Genomic DNA, 14,706 nt, shown 5'->3' with positions numbered 1-14,706 from the left:
GCAGTTTATCTATTTCTTACGTTTGTGGATACTGAATAGGCCAAACACTCAATCGTGTAGGTGACAGGTACAGTGTAAAGTAGTGGCATGTGCCAAAGTGTAGTTAAACCTAAGGATAACTTTAAATAAAGTAATGAAAAATATTTTCCCTCCCAGATCATGTGTAGCTATATTAGTATAAGTACATGGGACTGTCCTTATAGTGTTAAGCTCCAGGATTCAGCAGAAGGCAGGCAGCCCATGCAAAGTCTTGGGAGCTTATGGAAAACCTGATGTAGCAATACACTATAAAGTAAGATAAATAGGGGCAGAAGTGTGTTTAAAAGCCGCAATGCACGGTTAATTAGAGGACTGTACACATAAACAGAATTAATCTAAGCACAAAGCTAAACTTTTTTGTGTCGTAAAAAAATATATATGAATGTAGTCATTTTTTAGGGTTCCAGATTTCTCAAAAAAAAAAAAAAGCTCTTAAAAGGTCTGATGTCTACATAAATGGGCAAGAGATGGAAACAATTGCATACACTGCTCTGATCCACTCAACTTACAGGAATATGAAGATTTCACCCTTGGTTTAGCAAACAGATGAGTATATGGCCACTTTAGACCCTGCTGTCCTTTTTATCCATGCCCCCCTTCTCCGCCACTCATATAGAGCGGTTTTACCCCATTTTCAAATTTACTAAAACCCGGCGTCCGCACCCCCCCTCCCGTGTCCTCCATGCTGCACCTCCTCCCCCAGCAGCATTTTGCAGCCAGGGATATCCTTTTGGCTGCCCTGGATCCTTCCGACCGCAGAGCCCTGGAGGTGACAAAGACCCCCGCAAACTACAATACAGGTATCGCGGGGGGTGGGGGCTCCGTCACCGCACCGCGATGCTAGCCGCATATGTTAGTACATATGCGCTGGCATCGCGGTGGCGAGGGGCAGCGATGTATATTAATACATCCCGCACATAGACTTATTTCCTTGCTAGCACCTTACAAATGATGGTTGCCCTTTGTGTGTTGATCATATTACAGTTTATGGCCGTCCTTGTCGGGATTGTGGATACAAGTATGGTATATACTGTGTGCGCAATAAAATTTAGATTTTTCTGCAAGTCAATGCCAATCTTACCACCTGCTGTAATACTCTACAGATATCATCGATATATATAAATGTCTAGTGTCCGTGCTGCTCCGAAACACCTGTTGGCAGAGAGTGAAACTACAGCTACTAGCTTTCAAAGCATTTGGTACGATCGGGCTTACTAGTAATAAATAATTACTATAGAGCACTACTTAAAATATAAAATATGTACTATTATCTAGTGCTTTAAATGTTTGGGCCCTCATCATCACAAGTCACTCACCTTAATTATTAAAGGATGTTATTAAGAAAGTGACAGTAACATAGCTGGAATGCATCTGTCAGGCTGTGACATCTACGACCTAACTCTTGCAGGTCTCCGGAAGCTGCCTTGCACTGACACAGAGCTGATTTGTATGGCTTACGACCTCTTAAGGGCATGAGACAGAGGTGACTGCTCAATATTAATTCCTCTTGACCTCTGCAGCATCTAATAGAAGGTCCATAGAGTTTATTAAAACAACTGTGTAACTGCTGCAAACACAGTAGCCTATTTGTCATATGGGGAAAAAAAACCTCTGTGAAAAAAGGGTATATTTACCAAAAATAACCCACTGACCTATACATCACGGTGCTCTTTTTAACTTTATTTTCGCACGTGGGACTGAAACGTTAAAATTGGGCCTTTCATACAACAGTGCATATGCCTGACAAATCGTCAAGTGAAAATTTACCACTTCGGGTCAGTATCGCCCAGCTGGCTTGGTGAGATTTATTGTTTATTACCAGTTATTTATATAGCGCAGAACTTTACAGAGAATATTTCACTATTTACATCAGTCACTGCCCCAGTGGAGTTTACAATCTATAATCCCTACCACTTGTACCTGCACATTCTTCATCTTTAATTATAATTTGGGGAAATGTCCCTGCATACTATAATTTTTTTTATCAGATATCATGGCAAAATTTTTTTTTATTTTTGTTATTTATCAAAATTCTCTTTCTCAGACTGTGGGCGATATTCAATTGATGTCGAAACTGTCGTCTTGCCGAAAAGACGGCAGTTTTTGACATTAATAGGTTGGAAGGAGTTTTGACCTATTCAGTGTTAGCTGTTTTTTTTCCGCCATTTCGGAATTTTCCGACCTGCCCAAACCCAGGTGGATTGATGGAATAGCCGCAAATCCACTTGCTTTTGACGGAAACACAGCCAAAACCGAAAGGTTTTGGCCAGGTTTCCGGCAAAATCAATCAGTCATTGATGCCAGATTGAAGCAGGGAGGACGGCGCCGGATGAACAACGGCAGCTTACACGGCGCTGTCCTACTGTCCGCTGCCTCCCGTACCCACCTGCCACACTCACCTGTCCCGCTGCTGGGCCGGGTCAGTGCAGCTCACCCAGCCCCATTCTGGCTCCCACTGTGCGCTCACCCAGTCCCCGCTCCAGCCGGGTGAGCATCAATCCGGCTGGAGCTGCTGCATTGAATAATGAATGATGGATCCATTACGTCAAAAGAATTTCGGAATGGATCCGGCATCCATTGAATATACCTATGTAACTCATACATGTCAATTTCCCCAGGTCCTGGACAAACAATATTTCGAGTAGTCCCCCATTTGCCCTATACAATGGGCCACCGTCACATATCCCATCCACTTCCTAGTGAAGTGGGCAGATTGGGGGATATAAATACCTTTAATCTGTGATCCATCAGTAAGGGACAGGGCCTAATATTATGATATTGTAAATTCATAATTTATAATTGACCTTATAAAAATGGCATTTTAACTGCAGGGGCCAGAGCCTAACTATGTGATTTGCCCAGCTCTGCCCCCTTCGCCCCTACCTGCTTTTCTTCTCCGGGCTTCTCCTGGGGAGGAGAATTAACATTTTTTGCTGTAACTCTGATAACAACTTGTCCCACAAAGTCATCTAATGTGTATGGGGATTTAAGTTATCACTTTACTGATGATATATGACTCAACTTGCCTACTGCGCATCTTCACTGATCAAGGAGAGCATACAGTAGGTGCTGGTGAGGGAAACGTACTGTATATACTTTTTTCAGGTTTTTTTTTAAATGTCGTCAATTATCCACAGAAACTCATTGGAGAGAGCTTGCAAGTCTGAAAACAGTGAAAACTAGGATGGTGTGGGGGCAATGAAGATATTTAACTTCCAAATAAATACCCCCGATACCTACATAATTCTCTAATGCCTGTTTTCTGAGCATTGGCCACAAAACAAATATAACCAATAGGCCCTTAAATATTATTTGGAAATGCAGTCACAAGCACTAACTCCTCCCCTGTATAATTGTATTATTTAAATAACACTTCTTAGGAAAGTATACATTGTGTATGCATTATTAACAGACAAAGACTAACCGCTATGGTGAACACTATAGCGAGCCCCATTCAATCATTGCTTGTGGGTCTTCCTGCACCTTGACAAAGCCTATACGGGCTGCATGACTGATATGTGTCTTGTTTGCAATAAAAAATATTATCAATCAATTTTAATTCAAAGGAAAAAAACTCAATAAAAAAAACTATTATGTTAAGATCATTTCAAATTGTATGTATTTTAAGACATCTTAAATTTAAATATGTTTCTTGAAAAATCTAGATGGATGAAAGTAAAAGATGTATTTAGGGACAAAGCAATTTCTTATGGGGGGAGGGAGAAAAGTAAAGAAATAAAAACCACAGCTTCGAGTTAAACTCTACCCTAGAGAACCATAATACAAGAATCATAGATTTAATCTAAAGAAAGTTTAAGTGAAATTCCAGATGTACCAGGAACACATGTATCAACTTATGCAAAGACCGTCATGTTTAAAAGCCATCAAATTGGTCAGTATGGGATTTACGTAATGTACCAAACTTTTTTGGAAGGAATAAAAAAGTATGACTATAGCAACAAAAGAAAGAAATTTGCATACCATGACTTTGTTTGTTAATCAAACATTGAGTGAGAAAGTTACATGGCTCAATGATGTGTCAAGAAAAAATAATCTTTGCACATTCACTTGAATATTGAGTATTATAACAGAGGCCAATTAGTACAACAGGCGACTTGGCAATGATTGACAGTGTTCTGTAGACTTCCTGTGATACACTGGGTTCACCAATGACCATACAGGGATGGAAGAAAGCCGTATTTCAGTACAAGGAGCGTTCAACACCAGGAATGGGGTCTTTGTAGTATTCATTAAAGTAATTATCTGATACCAGTGATAATATCACTTTAACAGGTGCACAATTGTTACTATTAATGGTGAACTACATGATGAAAACAATAATAATAATTAATATTTTATTGAGCTTTAGTATATGGTTTATACCCTTTTAATACCTTACAAAAATTATGAAATATTACACTTTTTTATCCAATCAACAGCTACTGCACATAGTATACTGCTTTAGTGGAAAAGTGTGATTTTCAGTATAGATCTAAGGTGTAAGGAACTCTCAGTTACATGAAATTAACTTTAATGAGAATAAGCTCAAAAATGACCTTGTAGGTTGGTGCACTGAATTCCCCATACAGTATACACACATTTTCATTTGGCACTTAAATGAGTCCCTGACGTACCTGGATGTGCTCACAGTCCATCATCTTTTTGATTTTAGGACAGATAAAGCGCACATAGCATTTGATTTACAGTGTACACAACACTAAATTATCTGAACGATTATATGCCTTAAAGCAAGGGCGTAAATACCATAGGTGCAAGGGGTGCAGCTGCTATGGGGCCCAGAGCTGAAGGAGGCCCATCTTTGCTGTTTAACTAATATACAAAATTTTGCTATGAGGCCTACAAATATCTAGGTACGCCTCTGCCCTAAAGTTAGTCATAGATCACATTTTACATGAAATACAGTATTAATAAACAAATGTAGAACAGATCATGTAGACACAATGGACGTGCACAATCTAGGCTCGCTGTTTTGGATAAATAATTTGTAGCAGGCAAGATCAGAGTGGTTATTATACAATAATTGGTCCTGTGTGCTATGTACACAGTGTGCAATAAATGGACGGAGCAGCAGAAAATCAGCTGCTTGGACCAATTATTGCACAGTTTGTTCCAGAGATAAATTAGAGCTGCACAGGGACACAATGTAACCTGAGGCGGACACTGTGACCTTATGTGATTATTTATCCTGCAAAAGTACTGTATACTGCAATACAGGTCTGTGTATTACACTAACCTGTTATCTTCTGGATAACAGGGCTCAACTCAGGTTCATCACACAAGCACTGGATGAGAACTTTCCTCATTTGACCTTCTATGACCTCTAGTTCCGAATTCTTCTGGACCTCTCCCGTCACAGAGTAAATATAAACCAGCAGCATGAAAAGCTCCTCGGTGCTGAAGTCATCGGGGCCCCTTTCATTGTGAGACTTAATCATGGGGTACATCTGATTGAGGACTGTCGGTAGCTCTGATTTCCCAGTACTCTGCAATAAAACCAAACAAATAAAAACTATTTATTAGACACCCAGCATAACATGAGTGTTCACATGCATTGCCAGCACAGAAACAGTAGCCCACTGGTAAAAAGCAAACAGACAACAAATTACATGTATAATAATGAGTGAACAATACCTAGTAACCTCAAAGTACTTGTCTGCCAAAGAGGCAAGGAATGAGTGTTACCAAGTGCCAAGTCAAGCAGTGTATTCTAATAATATTAACCATCATCCCACTGCTGTTTCTTTGTTTTAAAGGCATCAAGAGATTTATATGACTACAAGTAGTATCCAGAATGGAACCTAATGCCACATACAGCAACACAATTGTGAGCATTAGTAGGATTCCTTGTGGTTTCCGTACACTTGAAAAAATGGCCGGTCAGCCTGTTCGTTTCTCTACAGCCTATAACTATTAGCTGCTACATCTGTACCAAGTTTTCTAACGTAGTGTTTCCCAATCTTGGACCTCAAGTCCAGGTTTTAATCATATCCATGCAGATGGATATAGCAAAATAAATGAGGCACTATTTTAGTCACCTGTGCTCAAGTAAGTCTATCCTTAGATTATTGACTGTTACTGTGCCTTGAGAAGTTTGGTTGGAAGCCCTGTTGTAGTGGGTTGTGCAATAGGTTCCAAGATCACAGAACAGATTCCAGCTAAATGTAAAGTGCCAAGTAGTTATATGGCAAAACCAACGTTATAACCTATTCAAGCTTCTTAACTTAGCTTCATACTTACTGATATCATGGCAATTCCGTTGTAGCCACCGTAACTGCCACACGTTATAGACCAGCCTTCCCTACCTCCACATGTGATACTGTAGCCACTATGACCTCTGCATGTGTAACTATCATAACCTTCACATTTGATGCTGCAGCCACTATGACCTCCACATATAAATATTGCAGCCACCATTCTAGGTCCAGGGTCAGTTATGGATGTCATCAGGTAGAACGCGAGCCCTGGTATACTGTGGTCAAGAGCCAGGCTTATAGGTGTTGCAGCAGGTGCCACTGAAGCACTCTTGGAACTCAGAACCATAGTGCATAAGTGACTACTGTGATCCATAAAGCTAACATAGGCCTTTTACTTAATACATTTGGGTCTTTCTTATAACTATGGTGAAAAAAAAATATTAACAGTAACCACACAAATATAAAGTAAAGTTATACTACTGGCAGCGAGTGAAAATCTGCATGTAAGGGTAATACATAATACTGTATGTAAGGGTTTCCCTCACCCTTGTTAAGATTGATATTTCTGCAATTTACATGACTAGGAACAGTCAGTAGCCAAATGTAGCTTTTAATTGTGCATATCCTACTTTGATGGATTAAATCTTACATTACAAATGCTAGGGAGTAACATGGAAACCACGGTTTGTCTGTCTCCATTGGTCAAATATGCCGTACATCCACAAAGCCTCAGATCTGCATCGATACTCAATTTAATCCCATGCAATAAATGGAACCATATCAACCATATTAATATAAAATCAATGTGTGCCTGCTTGCCGGACCACCAATGGAAAGCACAGGTTTGGCAAGCAGGACAGTGTGATGCTTAACACAAAAACCAGAAAAAAAAAAAGATCTCTATTTGAATGCTATACTTTTTAGAACCTAGATTGTCTCGCTCTGAAATCCTACTGTACAAGAACATCAGCATTACATCACTGTATATTGCATTGTCAGGTGCACAGTTACCTACCTTCCAACTGTCCCACTTTCCGCGGGAACATCCCATTTTTGGGGACATTCCCTCGTCCCGTCCGGGGCTGGCAGTGTCCCGCTGTGGGGGGGGGGGGCTGTGAATAGATGCTGTGCGCACGGCGTCTATTTATGCCCCCACAGCGGCAAAACAGGGCGTGTAAAGACCACGCCCCTTCCCCTAGGATACGCCCCCACAATTTATGGCATGCATGAGTGTCCCTTCTCGGCCATCCTGAAAGTTGGGAGGTGTGCATAGTTTAGGGACAGTGTAGGGATGCCTGTCTGTTAACAATTTTTGCAGTATTTGTGGCTATTTATTGTACTGAGCTGTCCCAGATACTAATAGCAATCCCATACACACCCATTGCTCCAGCTAGCCACGAATGGGCAGGAACACTATGCTGATACTGACAGGGACGCTGACTACGCTGGCCGCGGGAACACTACGCTGATACTGACAGGAACGCTGACTACACTGGCCGCGGGAACACTACGCTGATACTGACAGGAACGCTGACTACACTGGCCGCGGGAACACTACGCTGATACTGACAGGAACGCTGACTACACTGGCCACGGGAACACTACACTGATTCTGACAGGGACGCTACGCTAACTACGTAACCGCCGCTGTGAAACTACACAAGTACCATGAAATCTATTCACAGAAAACAATATTGTAGAGAACAGTAAACAGCAAGCTGTACAGTATAAGTCCATAACTGCATTTTAGTCTGGCAAATGCACCTGGGCACTTGGAGCAGGAGGTAATTTATCGCACAGCCACAGACTGCAGCACCTCGCTTACAGCTACAGGAAGGGAGATGACAGGTAGCTGAAAAAACCCAAATGGCAGAGTAGATGTAATATTGATAGCATTGTGTATAAACCTACATCATTAATACTAAGCCCTTTTGTTACAGGGGGAGCTGCTCTTTATCTCTAAGCAGCACTGCAGGGAATAATAAGGCAACAATTCTACTGGCACGTTCATAAATTGATTTCTAACGTCCTCTGGGGGGTTACTGCTAAGAAATAACTGACCCATATTAGCTTGATTTACAACTGTGACTACATGTCCTTTGCAAACTATTACTCACGATATGCTACAGAAAACTCACATATACTTAATCACTAAAATACATAACTTATACACACAGGACGGGTGACTGTGAGACAGCTTCTAACAGGCATTTATAAGTAATGTCTACATACATTATTTACACGACAAGACACTGAAGATTTATATAATAGGAGGCAAATGTAGGCAGATTGTTACAAAGCTGTGTATCTCTGCTTCCTCCACAGGGGCCACCAATAGGATATTGTCGTGGCACAATGAACGGTACCGAACTTGGGTGCCCAAAGCTTATGAAACCCCACGTTATTGTCCCATGGAAATGCTTTGGATTTATTTCCTCACATATTGCTTTATTTTCTGAATCCCACCATAAAGTATTATGGAAAATGTCAATAAAATCCAAAGAATGATGGAAAAGTGCACTCTGAGATCTCATCCATTTTTTCCATTTATTTTTAATGCCTAAAAATGGCCACACTGCTCTCCCTATTAAACTTGAAGGTTCTATACCATTATTATGTTCTAGATTCCTCTATAATTGGCAGAAAGAATCCATTCGGCATCTGGGCATAAATGTCCCTGCAGACACTATGAAAGTTTTTGCAGTGAATCTACCATCCCTTCTTAGCTCCTTAACAACTCTTTCCAAGTCTTGGCTTGCATTCGACATCTCATGGCTAGGTTGTATGGCTGCTTTCAAAAAGTTTTTTACCTATATTAAGGTATTTATTTTGCACAATTCCATATATTTTTCCAAAACAGCTCGCCACGTGTAATTCAATTTTGCTTGAATACATTTGGTCCTCTGGTCCTCCTAAACTGGCCTGCTCCAGGATGATTCTCCCCAGAGCCAAAGGTGGATTGACTCTACCAGATTTGACCCTTTATCATGATGCATGTCAATTAGCCCAGATAAAATCCTATGTTGATGTGCACTCTGAGTTGAATTGATTGCGTCCTGAGGTCACACTTATCGCTCCCCATTGACGATATCTTTAGAATACCCAAATCTCTTAGACCTGACTTTCAACCACTCCTATCCTCCACTCTAGCCTCCCTTCTGGTGTGGGATAAACTGACCACTATACTTTCTCACCCTACGTCCCAGCTACCATATATCTCCCTGAAGACAATATCTAAATTGGTATCCAACCTAAACCTCTCACACTAGATTGCTTCTGGGGTGACAAAGTTGGGATATATGCTAGATGGCTAACATCTACTACCATTCCCCACCTGCGACAAAACTTATTTTTGCCTGATTTTGAACTTTTTTTTATTATTTTCAAATTTTTCACTGGTGGAACAGTGTTCCTAAACAAACTAGTCCACCCAATACTTTAACTTCACAAATCTAAACTCGTCTTACACAATCAAATTCTAGAGGGGACATCACATTCTGGTACAAAATGCTTTTAAATGTACTCGAAGTTCCTAACTCAAATGCACAGAAAAAATTGGAAGTTGACAAATATGACAAATTCAGACGCTCAATGAAGCACATCATCCTCTCTTCACTTTTCATATTCCATGTCAAGATGGTTGAATCATACCGAAATGTAACTTAAATTGATCCACAGGCTCAATATGACTCCAGTCATATGAAATACCTTTTGGCCTTCATGCTCTAAATTCTGCTAGAGACAATGTTGGGAAATTTGCCACATTTACCATATATTTGGTCTTGCCCATCCATTTCTGTATATTGGAGGGAAATGTAAGCGATATGTCCTAGGGCATATTTTAATTGCGGCCCGCATGGCCCTAGCTCAGAACTGACATCAATACACTGCCCCTCCATTATTGTGATTATAACTGTCATGTTACAGGTTGGGTATAAAAAAAATTACAGGTGAGATAGATCTGATTGATGCATCTGGCGCTTGGTAAGATATACTCGTTTGGCCAGGTCCCCTCTGGCTGCTCAGGACAGAATTCTGGTAGTGACTGGATAACACAGTAGTTTGAGCCATGTCCAGCCAGAATAGCGCATATGTTCAGCCTCTTCTATATCAAAAACATGCTGGTAATATGATAGCCGGAAATAGATCCATTTAAAAATGTATGATTGACATTGCTTCCAAGAGTCTGCAATTTCAGCTGGGTATTAATGGGTGAAACCTCATGCCCCCCCCCCCCCCCCCCCCCCAAAAGGAAATAAAAGTATTCATGATCATTTAACATGTTTTTTTCAGACATGCCACTATTCGTTACAGACCTGCCACTATATGATCCCTAACTGCTATCTCCTGCTGCAGTACTGTGGCTTCAGCTCCACCTACAAATCAGCATCCCTGCTGCTCTCACCCAAAGGCCCGCGACATCTCCGTCAAGCCCCGATACTTTCTCTGAGTGTGACCGGTGAGAGAGCCTTTTTCCATTGCAGGTTAGGAGAGGCGAGAGGGGGAAGGGGGGCGGTGCAGACACCACATACTTGCAGTCCCTACTCTCTTCCTTGCCTGACAATTACTTGTAATTCTTCCCCAGCATTTATAATACAAACCCCATTAAAAACAATGACGTGCCTGGAGTAGTGTTCATAACTTCAGAACGTTATTACTCGGGGAGGACACCGCAGAGGAGAACTATATCACTTTTCTGAAAAGCGGTTTCTGCAAAAGCAACTTTTCAGAAGTGATAATTTCATAATGGATGAATGAAAAAAGGATTGTAAATTATAAGTGTCCTTTGCTACCTGCCCCAGAACACCCCCCCCCCCCCCAATAGTATCCACTATGCTGTATTTTTATACAAATGTGTGCAAATGTAGATAGACTCTGCCAACAGGTAGGTGGTGTGGAGGTTAAGTCCAGCTGCCCTGAATGGCATTCAGCAATTAGGGGGCGCCAAAATTAAATTATATCTCGGCCCCTCAACCTAAATGGCTGTGGCACCCCTGCATAAAATCTCTCATGTTCCCCAAACAAAAGCAAACAATAGCATGGACAGGGCTCGTTCCCTTCTCTGTCTACCTGATGTTCTCTGACCTTGTCTCCTCTGATATCCCAACAGTTAAGTCACTATAGTTAATGTTGAAGAATTGTATTAACTGCTCAGTAAATCTGCAATGAGAACTCTCTAAGGGGCAGATTTATTAAGCTTGGAGAAGAGATAAACTGGAGATAAAGTGGAGAAAAGGTAAAAGGAGATAAAGCACCAGCCAATCAGCTGTGTTTAAAAAAGACAGTTGGGAGTTGAATGGCTGGTGCTTTATCTCCTTTTACCTTTTCTCTGCTTTATCTCCAGTTTATCTCTTCTCCAAGCTTAATAAATCTGCCCCTAAGTCAGGTTTCCCATTAAGAGTTTGCACAGTTATGTGGCCTCTCCAACACAGCATGGAATCCCAGCGCAGTAAATACCCCCCATATTCAATCCCGAGTCAGGACTGTCGGTCCCTCCCGACAGCTGTGACCCTGGCCCATTTTCGTTTTGCTCGACCGTAAATCGGCAGACGGGATTCAATGTCTCACCTGCCAATCTGCAAAAAGAGGGCGTGGTCGCGTAAACGGCTGCAGATTGTCAAGATCCGGCCATGATCTCGACAATTCACTGCCGTTCTCCGCAAAAAGGGCAAGATGCCAAATCCGTTTAAATTCCTTTGGGGTGCTGTTCAATGCTGGTACAGAGTCATTGCTTTATAAAACCTATTATGAAAGGCAAAAAATGTGACCCTGATGACTTTACTTCAACCTGAAACCTGTTTAGTGCACAGCAAATTGGAGGCCCTTTGGGCGGGTGCCATTCCTATAGTAAACCTGTGTGACTAATTTAGAATACATGCTGGGGGGGGGGGGGGGGTGTGCTTTAATAACGTTTGGAGAATAAAGTACTAACCAATCATCGTATAGCATTTTTGCTCAGAAAGTGTTGAAAACTTGTGGGAAAAAAAAAAATCACGATCCAGGTGCTTTTCACCACTGCCGAATGTTTGGTCTACGTGAAAAATTTACCCTCCATTTGAATAGGGCGAGTCCCCATTTACCCTAAAAAACATATACTCCCCCCCCCCCAAGCCTGAAATGTTGCTTATTGATGCACCATGTACAACATTAGCCAAAATGTATAAAGTAAGTGTACCCCAAACTGTAGCCAAGTTAATTAAAGCTCCATTGTCTGAGAAGCAGCCGTGTTGCCTCCAGGAAGCAGGGCTACAGCTACACCCATTACTTTAATCTACTCCAATACCGTGCACACATTCTGAGAGCACTTGGAGCACAGGGCTGCTTTGGCTCACTGCAATTTACAAGGGACTGGAATACTGCCAATATTAGTCCTCTGTTTCCAGATGTATCTTAGCACCCTTAAAATACATTAAACATATGGGATGTCTATAGGCAGCCCCATAAATTAGGCAATGTTATTACTAGTCACAAAATAGCACACAGCATTTATTCTTCTGCTGCTCATGCTGTTTTTCCACATTTTCTGCCTTCAATCCAACCAGCTTTCACTAATAACAGTACACAAATAATTTGTTGACTCCAGTGGACAAACAACTCATGTGTCCCTGTGTGGTCATCTGTACTGTATACAGAGCGATGAGTCTAATATAATCGGTCAGCTTAGTAAATGTGTATTCCTGGTGTGCCGGATGGTATACGGTTTTTAAGTTGACTCTATTAAGGTCGACATGCATTGGCTCAACCACTGAAGGTCAACAGACCTTAAGTCGCCACATGACAAAGGTCAACATAGCTAAGTTAAAAAAGTCGACACAAGCATTAGGTTGACAATCGGAAGGTCGACATGGATTTTTCAAGTATTTTTAAACGACATGTTCTGACAGCCTGTATTTCATGCCTTACCATCCACTAGGGCGAGGAGGAAGAATATAATAGTGTGGCGAGCATAGCGAGACACCGAGCCCGGAGTTGATAGATTTAACTTATCGTGCAGCAGATTTTGTGACATCAAACTACGTAATGGAAAACTATGAATGGGTTTACCCACTCAAAGTCATTCCTGCTCTTTCACTCACAGGACCATGGGCCAATCAGAACATCGAGATTGGGCTTTAAAGGTACTGGGGGTGGAGGTATGCTTGGCCCCAGAAACAACTAGGAAAAATAAAATAAAAACATCAGGGGGCTCTGTATCATTGATAGCGTAGTTCTCTTTGTTCTCTTCCATTGACGGCAACATGATCTATTATTGGTGGTTAACCATTGATGGTCAATGGCCAACCCTACTTTGAGGAATGGCTTTTATATTAAGATTTAGGGGTCTATTTAGTAACCAAAATGAAGGCTTTTCTTAAGTGTTTTGGCTGGAGAAAGCCTTCAATTTTGTTTCTCACTGCTTAGAACAGGCTTTCCCAACCACGGTCCTCAAGACACACAGTGCAGGTTTCAGTACAGCTGGCTATTTCAAAATAACTGAGGCACTTATAATGTCACCTGTGTTCAATCATGGAAATCGCTAATACCTTGGCTGTGAGTGAGACTTAAAGACCGTGGTCGGGAAAGACTGACTTACAATAACGGTGAGTGCGTGGAAATCACCAATTCCTCTACCTTTGCTTTTCAGTGCTGCAGCCCCCATAGGTTTTAAATAAAATGAGATACTATAAGGGAAGCTTCTCGCTGAAACATAACGCCATCTCAGGGATCTCATCATTGCACCCCGTGTTCTAGTTTCCTTTTTCAATCCTGTTTAAACACCCATTGATTAAACAAGGTGTCACTCCGGTGGCTTGTCAACAGAGACCATCTCTAGTCATTTCTCAACACTACTGACTGCAGCATTCTGTAGGTCTGCTTTATTTTCTTTTAATCCAGATTTCGCCCACATACCCTGCTGCATGTCACATCTGCTGGCCATTATATTGTGTAACTGTTGTAGTAGTGTCCATTAAAACAAAGATGAACTGGAAAGGTCTCAGAGGATCTAAATGAGATTTTGCACTTCTAGACCTGTGCCAACTAAAAACTACACAAGACAGCTGTTCTGTGCTTATTGCTGTTGTGTTTAGACATTGTCTTTCAGTGAGTGGTCACAGAACAATTAACTATCACAAAAGGGAAAAATCTACTCTTCAGAGACTGGGCTCAGTGTATAGGTCCACTCGATGGCCCTTATTCTGGTTGACACGCAAGTCCACCAAACCTCGCCTGGCAAATGCCCGGCCCCCCCTTTTGCAGCACGGGTTCGCCCACACTGGCTGCGAATGGATTAGAAAGTTGAGCAATTATTGAATGACTGTTCATGCATACCGCACGTACCTCAAATGCGTGAGGGAAATAGTGACTGAAAATGCATATTAACGGTAAACGTAGTCCACTTGCAGTGTGAATGACAGAAAATTAGCGTTTGGGGGTGTAAACCTGACGTTTTCTGGGTGTATGCTAAAAGAAT

The 14,706-nt window shown here is 41.5% G+C and overlaps 1 protein-coding gene across 1 annotated transcript in view; it reads right to left on the bottom strand.

The window, feature by feature from the left end:
- The window catches only part of SCFD2 (sec1 family domain containing 2), a 482,746-nt gene that overhangs the window by 313,331 nt on the left and 154,709 nt on the right, over window positions 1–14,706 (bottom strand). The window contains exon 5 of the mRNA XM_083168483.1: window positions 5,294–5,543. Coding sequence (XP_083024609.1) covers window positions 5,294–5,543 — 250 coding nt within the window. The remainder of the gene's footprint in view (window positions 1–5,293; window positions 5,544–14,706) is intronic.

The sequence above is a fragment of the Crinia signifera genome, chromosome 1 (genome assembly GCF_055691185.1).
Source record: "Crinia signifera chromosome 1, ASM5569118v1, whole genome shotgun sequence".
NCBI classification, from domain to species: domain Eukaryota; kingdom Metazoa; phylum Chordata; class Amphibia; order Anura; family Myobatrachidae; genus Crinia; species Crinia signifera.
The sequence above is the reverse complement of the archived record's forward strand: the minus strand, read 5'-3'. Positions and strand labels throughout refer to the sequence as shown.